This window comes from Saccostrea echinata, unplaced genomic scaffold, assembly GCF_033153115.1.
Source record: "Saccostrea echinata isolate AGI-Se365-2 ecotype Australia unplaced genomic scaffold, CSIRO_AGI_Sech_v1 ptg000016l, whole genome shotgun sequence".
Lineage (NCBI taxonomy): Eukaryota > Metazoa > Mollusca > Bivalvia > Ostreida > Ostreidae > Saccostrea > Saccostrea echinata.
In genome coordinates this window covers 4,061,227-4,075,350 of record NW_026889765.1, presented here as the reverse complement: position 1 = coordinate 4,075,350, position 14,124 = coordinate 4,061,227, and the positions used below count along the sequence as shown (strand labels likewise).

Sequence of the window (14,124 nt, the reverse complement as noted above, 5' to 3'; positions counted from 1 at the left end):
TCTGAGAGGGGGAAAGGCGTTTTTGTGATTTGATGCATCTTGTAATGAGGGGAGTCAAACACCGATAATGATTTCAGCTTTTTCCTAATCAGAGAACATAAAACACGTTTTCCTGTCAACCAAAATTACAGCCCAAAATCCATTCTAAGCACATCTGACAGAAACTAATTCATACATTGCTACTTGCCCAGAGCATAGCTATTTACACAAACTAGTTGGAAAAATTATACATTCCAAAATGGTTCATTCTATACAATATATTATGCAGAATATATGTATGTGTCATATACCTAGAGGAAAAAAATTTATCACCCACAAAAATTCCTTTTTTAGTCTTGCTAATGAAATCCTTCATCTTAAAACTTTTCTGAACATGGATTTCCATAAAACTTTGGTGTTACACAGACATAGAGCTGTATGATTAAACTTTTCAACACACTGGGATATAGACTTAAATTAGCACATAAATAAAACATTACAAGAGGAAAAACTTTTAAGACTTTGTCATCTTGCATTACATTCTAGTGCATTATCAAAAATTTCAAAGCCACTATTTTCCACAAATATTAATTATATAACAAAACCTTTTATAGTACATATAAAAAAAAAAAGAAAGAAAAGAAAAATCACATGCAGACACCTACATCTCTTGCCCGATTTCACTATTGAAACCAGATTTTTGGAATGTTAAAACTACATGTACTTTTGTCTAAGATATATCACACAATGATCCCTAAATGATCTTCTGACTGAATTATAGTGCTGCCTTTTGGGGAAATGCAGTAAAAAAAAAAAAAAAAGACCATCGGAATTTATGAGTTTTTTCAAAAGTTTAAAAGGTATAGTCCCCTAGATTACTTCCCTTTCTTGGCAAGCTCCTGAGCCAATTCGTAATACTTGGAGAATTTGGCAGTGTGATCTAGAGGGAGGTAGATATAAGGGCTCATATTGAAGGCTTCTTTAATTCCATATTTTTTGACAGAGGAAAGATGGCAGCGACTAAGGTGATACCTGTAGGAACCTTTCGAGGCAAAATGGCGGCTGCAGGCGGCGCAGCGGTAGTCCATGTTAGCCTCACTGTCACTGCTATGGCTGCTCTCTTGATCAGAGAAACTGTCTTTACCATCAGAAAAGTCCAAGTCATCATCGTCCAGTTCCCTTTTTAGGGAAAGATTCAATGGACTAGTTGACATTGAAGCTTCTACATGGTTAAAGGTTTTCAATGAATGTGATGGCATGATTTTAGGAATGTTACTGTTTGTTAAGAGTTTCTGCAGACTGTCTAATGGGTGTTCACTGGTTAGGGATTGACTGTATACAAAACTACTGAGAGAGTCTAAAGCTGAAGATTTTGAGGATGAGGATGAAGATGAGTCCTTATTTTTCTCTTCCTCATCCAGATTCAGATATTTGCTACTAAGGATTTCACCATTTATCTCTGGCTTAGGAGTGCTCAGGGTCTCTTTTGTTTGTTCCACATTAGGACTTTTGGATCCTTGCACCTCTTTACACATTTTTTCTAGCTTCCCAATGTCATCAGTAGAGGATTTTTCCTCCAAGGAACTTTTTTCATCAGACTCGCTTGAATAAAAGTAATGGAAATATTTTTGATATTTTTCAAGTCTTATAGATGGACTAGATCGCTCAAGGGGCTTTTGTGATATTTGGCCTACCTGCTCTTTGTTTGCAGATCCCATTTTCACAGAACCTCTTCTGTAATTGAACTCTGATTTGAAGCTTCTCTGAATGAAACTCTCCATGGCAGATAGAGCAGAGCTCTCTTCTTTAATGTCCTCATCTGTCCCAAGGTTGGGGTCTATTATGTCCAACTTTTTGCAATCTCCACATCCATCATCAATTTTTGCAGCAGAAAATTCTGAAGTATCAACTTTCTTCAAATCTGTGTCCATTTTTGGAGATTCATCACTTTCTTCCACTTCTTTTTTCACTTTTACTTCAATATTTCCATCTTTTGCAGTCTCAAAATCTTTATCTTTTTGCAAGCCTGATACCATGTTTTTCTCTGAGTCCTCTAATTCTCTCTTGACAGTTTCTTTTTTGATTGAAATTTTATAATTTGAGTCATATTTGGACAATAATAAGCAAACTCGAACATGATCAACAAATTTTCCAGTCTCAATTTTCTCACTACAGTTTTCACAGGTGATTCTGCTATCTTCAGAAGCCCCATTTGAGCTGGGACTTCTGGATTGATCACTCAGTGGAGAACTTTGGCGGGAAATTTTAGCCTTAGATTCTTCATGAGTGCTTCCTACAGGTGACATGGACCTGTCAATCTGCTCCTCCCGGATGTACCGTTTTTGTGGCAGTTTTAATTTGAAATCAGAAAAAGGCGACATTTGGTGCATTTTCTTTTTGTGGTGACCAGAGAGAACCATGTGGTTGGCCAAGCCCTCCATGTCACTGTAAGCACTATTACACACCTTACACTTGAAAATACACTCCCTGTCCAGATCCCGGTCACAATAAACAGAACACTTGTGTGACCGCCTCCCATGTTCAGATGTAACGATTTTTGTGTAATGTTGTGTCTGCATCATGTGAACAGTTAACATGGGTAGAGATTTGAAGGACTCACCACACTGAATGCATCTAAGAATTTTTTTGGTCTGTTCAGATTCCTGGTTAAGCCACATGTCTTGCCCTCTCACTAGTTTTGGATACTCCATTAGGTTGGTCTGTTTTGTCCCCGCTGGTAGATGTCCAGATTCCTGTAAATGAAGGCTAAGTCCATATAGGGTACTATAGGTTTTCTGACAAGAACACTTGTGAATTGTATACTTGTTGTCTTCTTCTTTGTCAATACTCTCTGAACTCTCCTTTCCTGTTTTGGTTATGTTTGAATTCTGGTCTTTTTCACTAGCAGCTTTTGAGTCAACTTCATTTTTCAGTTTTTCCCTTAAAACTGGATCTTTTGAATCTGAAGTCTTATTTTCACTCTTATGACTTTGACTTAATGTGAGATCATTATAGATTTTTTTCTGAGAATTTGAATGAGATTTCTGGGAAATAGTGGAGGGTAATCCTGTGAGAATTCCACTCATTGGTCGGCGACTGGTGCGGAATCCTGCCATGCCACCAAATCGTCTTTGCAGACTCTGAAGACTAGAACTATTTGAGAGGAATCCATTTGTGTACTTTCCTGCTGATTTCCTTGTGTCCACAAATGAACTGGATTTGGATGATCCTTTTGTAGACAAGTCTAAAGGTTGATCCTCTGAATGGACTTTTGGGAATGAATATGGATTGGATGGATTGAAATGCTTTGGAAATTTGTTGGAGTAGTGTTTGGATTTCAGAATTGCTTGTCTAGGGTGAGTGGGTGCATGTTTGACCATGGATGGTGTTGCAAAATATGGGACGGCAAATTTTTTGTAATAAAGTTCATCTCGGTAAATTTTCTTTGGAGGTGATGGGCCTTTGTCACTCATAAATAAGGGCAATGGATCTTGCCTCATCAGTCTTTTCAATGGTGGTGTTTCAGGACGTTTTTCAGGTTCCTTTTTAGAATTATCTTCCTTTTTCAGAGTCATTTTGTCACATTCAGAACTATCACTAGGTTTTTCAGATGTCGTCTGCTCTGATTTCTCTAATGAATCCTCCTGATTATTATTTGATGAGGTACCACTTTCCAGCGGTTCTGGGACTGTGTTTGAATATTTTTTTGAGTCTACTTCAGTTGAGTTTGATTTTTCATTGAGAGGTAAAGTCTTTAACTTTCTTTCATCATCTGATGTTTCATCCTCATTGTCACCATCTGATCCCTGATCATCATCAGAGGCTGAAAAAATGAAGAAAAAAAATCTTAATTAAAGTTGTATCAGCACATGAACACGTATTTACAACATGTACAAAGGACAGCTGTTCCTGTTGCAAGGTAAAAAATAAAATTAATAAAACTCAACAAAACATTAAATAATTTTAGAAGTAATATAAATGCATTTTCTTTAACTTCCTTAATGAATATCATCCTGATGAACTACTTCCCTGATAACTTCATACAAACTTGCAAACAGAGACAGAAGAAAGGGAAGTTATTTAATTTGGGAGATTTATTTCTTTTTAAGTCCTTCTACTAAACAATAAATTAAAAAAAAACCTGTAGCAGTCAACGGAAATCATGGAGTAAATCCAATCCCATAGAACAAACACAACACCTTTTAAGAAAAAATAATGTCCGTAAGAAATATACTTTATTCCAAAGAACATGAAAACAGCATTGTCACATGCTAAGGTCTGAACAGATTATGAAAGAGAGTGTTCAGTCTGGTTCAAACCAAGAGATTTAAAATGAGTGATAGGTGAATCAGTCATTAAGACTGATGACAATTTATGTTTATTCTAATTGTCTTCTGTTGGTCCAATTTTCCACAAATGTCAATTTTACACTGTGATATGTCATGGTGCTGTAAGCAACATGTAAATAAACTGTCATCATTATGCAATTCAACTCCTACATTAGACCCAACACATTTAATTCTCTCTTCTTCAATTAGAGAAATCTGGAATATTTTCATCTATGAAATTCACTATGCAAAACAGATAACTACCTGTCTGAAGATATAGAGCCGGATAAGTTAGCCTCCCTTTTGTCCATCACACAACGATTTGCCACACAATTATTACATGTTTGTCTGTGGCCCATAAAACACACATGAAAGTGCTGTCCATGTGTCAAACTGATTAATAAACACGTCAGTCCACCTCCAGCGCCCAAACAAGATAACCTACTGGACCATCAGATAAGCGAGAGTTATTCCCCTTGAGCTGTGAGACCGAGATTCCTTTGGCGTACACCTGCGTTCTTTAACGCCAAGCTGATGAGCTTTAGTTGACAGGTGACAAGCCACTGTAAGTGACACCCCATGTCCAGCTGTATCTTCATGTTGATGTGTCCGCTTGACCCCAGCATTATATTTCATCAGCTTACTAATGGGGAGACCAAGATGAAATGATGGTTTTGTCTAAATCAACTGACACCCCTTTCTCATATTAATGATGACTCTCTGTCATCTCTCAATTACTCTCTACACACAATAGACAATGCAGTATTAATTAATCAAGACACTAATTAATGCACAGATGGACCTTTTCAAGGATACTTCAGCTTTGATTGAAATTAAATTCCCCAAATTAACATTTCAAATTCACATCTTATATGCAGTGCGTTGGACAGTTTTAGCATGTTTTGACAGTTATTTTAGTAAATCCTCTTTTTATTTGTGTTGTTTGACAACTGTCTGTGTAGTGACTGAGGGCTGAAGTAGAGGGCGAGTACTGAAGCAGTGGTCGTCTGTCCTGATAAAGACTGACAGATGTACCATTTGATTACAGAAATAATCTGTCAACACTACATGGAATGTACCATAAGTAATGAGTGCTGACATAAAGACAGCTCAGCATCAATGCCCTTAACCACTGTGTGTATTTTCTTCCAATAACAAATAAGCTACTGAACTATTGTCAAAATAATTAAATAGGTTGCTCAATGTTTTTAGAGATATAAATCATTATAGATGAAATGGAAAATTGTTGGGTGGGTAGGATCAAACAAATGTGTAAAATCTTTTTTCAACCTTTGTTATAATTAAATTTCCATTTTTTATAGCATCTTAATTAAATTTTTCAACTTTATAAAATAAAACTTATATTTACCTTGGACAATTTTCAGTTGCATTGTTTGCTTAACCCTCACCATTCATAAACTTCCTGCTAACGTTTCAAACTTAATCAGAGGGTTAGGAATTAAATGCCAAATTCTTACTTAAACACAAAAATGTTGATAATCCAAAGTGACACTAACTAATTCCTAGAAAGTAATTAAAACGTTATCAACAATCACACTTCCCAAACACAATGAACATTAACACGAGTATCCTTCACTCAGGTGCCTATCATCTCAAGTGAGCCGAGTCCACATCTCGAGTAGTTCCCCACACAATTCTCAGCTTACCGACTGCTGTCACTTTGTTAACTGCATCTCGTTTGTGCAACTGACAAGTAGCTTGCTTCAGTCGACAGGTTTTTTAAAAAATCAACAAACATTTGATGAGGAAATATTGATCGGAGACTAGACAGGTGTACAATGAAACTCACAGGTATGACTGGCCCTCTGAAACTGACGACTCTGATTACACGAGACAGCCAAGCATTCTGCCTTCCTCTCATCAACAAGATAAATGATTGCAAAGCAAACAAAACAATACATGCAACATTACATCGGCATAACCGTTTTTTTGTGTGAGGGGTCCTGGCTTAAGGCAGATGTTACAGTTTTTATGTTGATCTTCAACCACCGAGTGGCACAGACGGTCTCTCGGATGTAAAAATAATGAAGTCACCCTGATCTGGAAGACAATCAGATAGGAGGGGAAACATTAACTTGCCATTTCTCTCTTTCCCACTAAACAGAGCACATGATGTGTCACCCATATAAATCAAATGATAATAAGTAAACTAACACTGCTTCTAGTTATAAATTTATGTAAGAGAGGTGTGGAATTTAAAAATATAAAAAAACCTTAATAAACAGGATGACTGATATCTGATAAACATGTTTAATTAATTACACCCTTCAAAACACTTTATCAATGCTTTTTGACAGGGTTTTAAAAATTTATTTGATTTCAAAAATGCATACAGATAAATGTTGTCAATCATCTGAACAGTTCATATCTCTTTAAAAAGTGTGACTTCCTTTGCAAAGCTCAAAAGTTAACATGATTTAAAAAAAAAATGCTTATAACATAATTGTTTGGCATCAAAGAAGACTGGTGCAATTTAATTTTTTTTTTTTAACAAATGATAGATAAAAAAAAAAATCTAGAAATAAACTTTCTTGGGGGAAAAAAAAACTGATAAAAATGTCATCAGGATTAGAACTACTGTACCAATAGTTCAAATAATACAGAGTGAGTACAGAAAGAATGATGGAACAGAAGGCCCTGTCGATCAGTCAGTACCTCCCAGAGGATCAGAACTGTATCTGAAGAGCTTTGTTTGAATTCATTCCAATTTTCACCTGTCAACCCGTTGTAAATTTCGAGCCTTTTGAGTCTGACATATTAGTCAGGTTGACAGAAATTGACAATGAGCGAGATGTATTGATTTTGCATAAACTTCGCTGTCTATCAAAACTTCAAGTAGGTGTCAGGCCGCAGGCCACAAAAGGAGTGTTCCTGGGTCCGAAAAGCCAGACAAGAAACTTACATGTCAATAAATACTCACTTGGTTCTGGAATATTTTTTCCATTTGTCATTGAGAGTCCAGGAGATTTCCCCTTTTCCTTTTGTTGATCAAGTCAACAAGGGTGAAAAATGAACTATAACAAATGTACCACAGAGCTATTAAAATAATCTGATTTAATGTTTTGTGGAGAAAAAAATGATGGAATTGTAACACCCCAGGTAGAATGCTTTCAATCACCTATAATGAGATAAAGCTGACATTGAAACTGAGCGACAGGTGTGCTGAAATAATGACTGCACATTTCCGGTGTGCATCAAAGGTGTCCAAGACATTTTGAACGGAATCTAGATTTATGCACTTTCTGAAGCTTTGTAACACCTTGGGGGCCCATCTACTACAATATCTGCTGGTCATTGTAGGAGGGTGTTCTGTTGGACCAAAGTTTCCAAATTTGGTCTTCTCTAATTTTTGGATCAAGTGAAATTAATTTGTTTTCCACACAGAAATATTTTATGTACTTTCTAGATCAGGTTCATGATATTTTTTTTGATTTTATGGAGGAAAAAGAATTTGGGATTATCAAAGGGGGAATACATGCTTTTTATCAGATAGATAGAGAGAGAATCATCTTAGTAAATGAAGAAAATTTATAACAGGTACCCTTTGCTACTTAATATATTTCCAAGATTACCACCAAGCAAAATCAGTAGAAATCTTGTTTAATAGAACAGAAGTACTCAGTAAAATCAAAGAATTGTTCAGTACAAAAATTGAGTCATTGTCAGCCCAAAGCAACCTCAGGTAACTGGTATATGACTTGGAAACATTTCTTGCATTTACCGGTATTTTATGAATGTACCAATGATAACAAAAAAAAAAATTACAAAAATATAAAATAGGAAAAGGTGGGAGGACATCTTCACAAACTTCTGAGTCCTAGCAATCAATCAGTTTTTACAATGTATAATCATAGTACTTAAGAAGTGACGAACCTGTTAAAAATAGCATCCGCAATACGCTGGCATCAATGACGCATCACAATGCATGATTGATGGGACAGTGTCATCATGCTTTGTTTGTTTTCATCTTTTTAAATTTAACATTAGAAATTCAAACAAATAACTCTGGCAATTCAGTCTAAAAATCATAGAGATAAATATATCTCACTATTGGTAGAATGTGATGTAATGGTTGCATGGCCTTTACTAAAAAAAAAAATAGACACATTTTATTCTTGTACACAGAATGTTTAGAGGATTTCACCCCCCCCCCCTTTCCAAAAAAAAAAAAAAAAAAAAAAAAAAAAATCACAAACATTCACAGCTTTTTGCGGTTATCATTGTCACTGGTGATCTTTAAGACTTTTCATCACCCTACATAACATTGGAGGTTCCAGGGGATAAAAACACATAGATTTTACACCTAAAGATTTTTCAATTCATCTCTAAAAAGTTATAATAGATACCAATCATATTAAGTCTTATATCTATATAAATATCCTAAAAGAAACTTCAATACAGGTAAAATTAATTAGCTGGAATACATGATGTGGTCGTGCTGTCATACAACATTTTTTTTACTTTTTGACTTTATCCTTAGCGATTACACTATCACTGCATATTAATGGAAGGGAAGTTTAACAAAAAGGATTGGACATTTTAAAAATTGCTTGTTTTTTTTTTTTTTTTTTGTTTTTTTTTGTTTTTTTTTTTCAAATTTCTTCCTTATAATGTCAAAAATTAATGATTGTAGAGGGAAGATTTTCTCTCAAATTGATGAGGCATTATTTTTTTTTTTTTCAGTCTGCAAACATTCCAACTCTGCTTTGCCATTCCCTGGCCTACCCCCCTGAATTTTTTTGAGAACATGTCAAAATAATTTATAACAAGTATTTGCCAATATTGGTCATTGCCTATAAAAAGACAGATGCTGTACGAACCTGCAAATTTACTGAAGAACTTTACACTAGCCGTGGGGGGAAGTATTATTTAAAATCTTTTCATATCAAACAGAAAATGTCACCTGGGTGAGTGATTTATTACCGTCAGATATTACTCAGCGTTTGTATAAAGGAAATCCCTCTGACAGGCGAATGAACCGGGTACCAATCCATCACGAAAAATTTCATTAAATGAAATCTGATCAGGAAAACTCTGACAAGCCAGAAATCAGTCTTTTATTACTGTTTGCCAACTCCTGTCATATCCAGATTTTTTCCCTCTCTCTCCCCCCTCTTCATCAGAACCAATCAATCATATATTCTTTCAAAATTTAATGGGACAAATTCTTATTCATGATAAACATAACTAAGAAAAGAAAATGTTCTTAGTTGAAGTGAGTAACATTCAAGCCTCTAAGTCATGTCAATTAATTCCTTCAAATATTTTTACTAAAAATGTTTTGCATATGTGTGGAGCCACCACTTTCTTGCTTTTGAATTTACATATGTAGAAGAATAATACAGTAATTAAAATACTTACCACCCACTTGTTATATTGTGCCTGTAATCTCCCACATACCAATGCCTTTGTATATATTTAGTCAGCATTATTAAACATTATCCTTATATCACCCCAATATGGTTTTTGATACTACCAGTAATTTGTATGCTTAATGACCGAAGTAAATATCCATGTTTACAAAATGTAACATTCCTTAAAAAATTGAAAATATTATATGCTAATTAGTATAAATAAATCCTTAAAAATTTTTCAACATCTGAATTCATTTTCAACAGAGCCAATTAAACCTTCTGTTATATCTTCAAATCATTTGCCCTTGACCTTATTGAAACAAACTTATTCAAGGTCAATGAAATACAGTGCATTGTCACACTAGAGGTGCACATTACATTTACAACATGGTATAAGATTGAGAGATTTAAATAAAACTCATTAATTTTATAATAAAACAACTTTGAATTTTATGATCCTGGCTGTGAAATTTGATAGACTTCACAAAAGATAGGATGAATTTGGAACTATCTGCCAAATGTACAGCTTACAGCAATACAGGGTATTTAATGAAGCAGTGAATGTGCCCTTTGTCAACAAAGAATTTTTTTTTCAAGTTTCTGTGAAATGTTAATGTCTAACAAGCATTTCTAAATATTTTTTTCTCTCAAGATCTCTAATGCAAGATCAAGGTGTCAATCATCTTAAATTCCCATCAATTTGTTCAATCAACAAAAAAATCTAATAGCTAGCTCATTCACACAGAACAAATGAAAATTTTAAAAGTTCAATTTTTTGTAGATCATCAATATTCATACAAAACAAATGACAAAGTTTTTTAACCTGAAAAGGCATTTGTTTCCATCATTTCAAGAGTGCTATCATTAAAAAAATATATCTGACATACTTCTGCTGAATAATTAACAGTGATCTGTGGCCTATTTAAGCTGGCTTGCTATAGTTCTACCTGAATTTCTGACAGTCAGACATGGCAGTTAATCATTGAGAGAACAACAAATTAGGACTTCTCATTATAGCCCACTGATAAACGCTATCAATCAGCTGTAATATAGATTTGAATAGATCAATGATTTAGAATTTATTAGGACTTTGACAGTATTTGACAGTCACTGCTCTGAGTATGCCCCCCTGGGGAATGACAAATGTTATGATTAGTTTTGTCTATTCAGAGGGGATCAGCTAGCTGTACATTTATCAACTCAAGGACGCTACATACCAAGAAACGTGAAATCTCAGTTAAAAAAAACCAAAAAAAAAACTTGTGTTTTAGTGATCTGACTTGAACAGTTTTCATAAATCACCATAAATTGTCAGTTTCCACCAAATTTTCAACACAATACATATACCAGTGTTGTAGTAAGTCTAGGTAAAATTTCATTTCTTGCACTTACTGAAGGGATTAATTTTTTTCATTGTTGTATTATAAACCTCTGATATGTTAAGTGCAATTCTAATGTTAAAGATTTCTTGACAATAGAAATGAATAAAATATCAAGAAGACTTTGGGCCACAATGCTCACCAGTATCATTTAATTCTTTGGGACATATAAATTTGTAGATAAAAATGAAACCCCTTACTGTAATAACCAACTTATCAAGCTCCACACATGATTTCAGTAATTTTAATTACAGTACATATGGATATTTTCTCTCTATGTTATTTTTGCCCTTTTGAACTTGTAATTAATTTAGTCCCATATTAAATTTGCCCAGACTCAGATGTGCTAAAGATCGAGGTAATGCTGTTTTCTTTGAATTTGCCCACTTATAATGAGGGCAAAATATGCTAAAATAAAACAGGGGCCAAAATTTCACAAAATACAGTATTTAAGCTTGGAGTCAAGTTATTTATTGTAGCCTTTTTCTTCCGGATTTTTTTTTTTTATGTTTTGAATCCTCATGCTAGCCCCTTGATAGCCCAAGAGACCATGATGTGAACAAATTTGATTCTACACTACATGGGATACATGCATATCAATAAGATTTATTGTAGAACCTTCCCAATTTATTCCTTGGTCATAATTTGACCCCCAGTGGTGACCCCATCCTAGTCCCATTGCCTACGATATTGGTAAACTTGAATCTTCACATTTGTATATCAAATTAATATGACGAATTGTAAATTTATGTTCTTGATCAAATTTCCCTATAATGTATTCCAATATATTATGACCCTCAATTGTGGTCCCACTGTAACTCCATATTGGCCATGATATGCACAAACATAAATCTTCACTAAATGGGAATAATAATTTATAATGTATCAGTATGATTATGGACAAACTCAGCTCCAATGAGCTAAAAACTTTTGGTGACCTTGGTGTCAAGAATATTATTTTTTAAAATTGCATTTATTTGATCTTCTTTACTGTGACTTTTTTTAAGAATATAATGTAGAATACTCTGTTCAACATTTGTGAGTAACATACTTAAAAATTTGGAGTGTATATAATTATGATTATCATACCAACTTAGTTTTAAACAAAGTCAAGATAATGACCTTGACCTATTACCTACTGACCCATTATATGCATATACACATTTAGAGCCAATCATCCTTTGAAGTTAAACTATTCACTTTAAAAAATTAACAAATACCCTGATATATTGGTCAAAAAACATTGTGTACATTCCTGCATTTCTTTATTTTTTGAAATCATCACATACCATCTTGTGTTGGGAATGGTGTCTAGACACCCTGAATTAATGACTTCTTCTCTAGCTCCCCTGCTGTTTACACATGGAACACTTATTACCATCACTCTAGTAATTTATATACTTCCAAATCAAAGATGGATTAACACACCTAGTCCTAAGAGTGATGAATTCAAGTCAATTCCAACATATAAGATAAATCCTCATTCATCTTTCTTAACTGGAACAAAAAAATCCTAGACCTGTTTAAGATAATCAGTGACAGCAATTAGTTTGATATATCTCTTGAGATATTTTTAAATAGAAAAACAAATTCTAGATAAGGAAGGCCAAGCTAAAAAAAAGACTATACATGTATTAGCTTCTGGTCACCAAAGGATACATGTACCTATATTAGCGAGGGGAAGAGAGTGAACCAAGCTGAAGAAAACTGACCAGTAATATTATAACCAGCACTTTTTAAAAGGACTTTGATTTACCAATTTACAACTTAAAAAAAAAACTGAAACATGTACCAATAGTTCATGGCAACACATTTTTAATTGATGCTGAAAAAACTATACACTTTCATATTTCATCTGTTCAACTTTATGTTACCTGCTTAGTTTTAAGTAAGGTTTAAGTATTAAAAATGTGATTATTAAAACAGTCATTCTATATAAGGTTTTCAAACAGCTGCAGAGCGAGTGAACATTGAAATTCAATGATCAGTTGACATGCAATGTTGGCATCATTTCACTTTTAAATGACAAGGCATCTGACTTCTTTCATGTAAAATTAATCACTGGGTAAGACTATGAGTCATTGACAGGAATTGTTTGATATACCCTGGTAGTCACTGCCTGTGGCCTCTGTTGCTAGCCTGTTAGGAATAACTGTATAGTAATAGTCTCAATCAAAGTCATATTGACTGACTACTCAGACTATCGTTGCAAAATTTCAGTCACAGCTTTGTTTCACTTTCCATCCTCTAGCCTTTTATATTCAAGGGGCATATACAAGTTTAAAAGTGGGTTAAAGGAATAATCTTTCAAGAAATCAAACGTAGCTTAAAGCAAATACCTCTACAATATACATGTACTAATAAGTACTTACTGTCAATCAATTTTTATTCGCGAGAACTTTTATTTTTTCGTAGTTATGTGACACTGTCTCTTCGCGAAATTTTCATTCTCATTCTCATATATTTATTAACTTATTGAAGATTATATACCAGAATAATCAGAAATCCTGAAAATTTCGTCTCGCTTATAAAAACCATACGACTTTCTCATGAAACTATGTGTCACACAAAAATATGGCAATCTACAGTATATTTCTCAAAAGAAGCCAATATGAAATGGATTTTTTTTTTTTTCAAGAATAGTTAGGGAAATTTGACTTAAAAAAATTGCCAATTAAAAAAGTTCATCAATTGTGTGTATATACAGTCAAACCTTGTTATCTTAAAGTTGATGGGACCAAGAAAAAAACTTCGAGATATACGAGAATTTGAAATATCAATGGTAATATACTGAAAGAATATGTGGTTGGGACTTCCAAATCATTTGGATATTATATCCATGGTATTCGAGATATCAGTGTTCGTGAGACTGAAATTCAACATAAGGGGCTTGTCTTCCAGATGTTTAAATGTAAAGGTGTAGTACTTTTTTTTTAAACATGGTATTTCTTAAAATATCAGAATCTTTATTGTAGCAACTTTTGAAGTGTATTTAGAGTGGATTCAAAATTTTATCAATTTATTTTACATTTAACAATGAAGAAGACAAGCCCCTATGAAATT

At 33.9% G+C, this 14,124-nt stretch overlaps 1 protein-coding gene across 3 annotated transcripts in view; it reads right to left on the bottom strand.

Annotated features, from left to right (window-relative positions):
* LOC133188354 (uncharacterized) overlaps positions 1–14,124 on the bottom strand; it is a 46,832-nt gene continuing 32,708 nt past the window's right edge. Inside the window, exons 1-2 of one of the 3 annotated variants that reach the window (XM_061323734.1) lie at positions 6,118–6,253; positions 1–3,802 (exon numbers count right to left, since the gene is read on the bottom strand). In XM_061323734.1, the coding sequence (XP_061179718.1) occupies positions 855–3,802; positions 6,118–6,229 (3,060 nt within the window). In that variant the 5' untranslated portion in view covers positions 6,230–6,253 and the 3' untranslated portion in view covers positions 1–854. Of the gene's footprint in view, positions 3,803–5,676; positions 5,819–6,117; positions 6,254–14,124 lie in introns of those variants that run through there. The other 2 variants (XM_061323737.1, XM_061323736.1) reach the window with 2 other exon arrangements.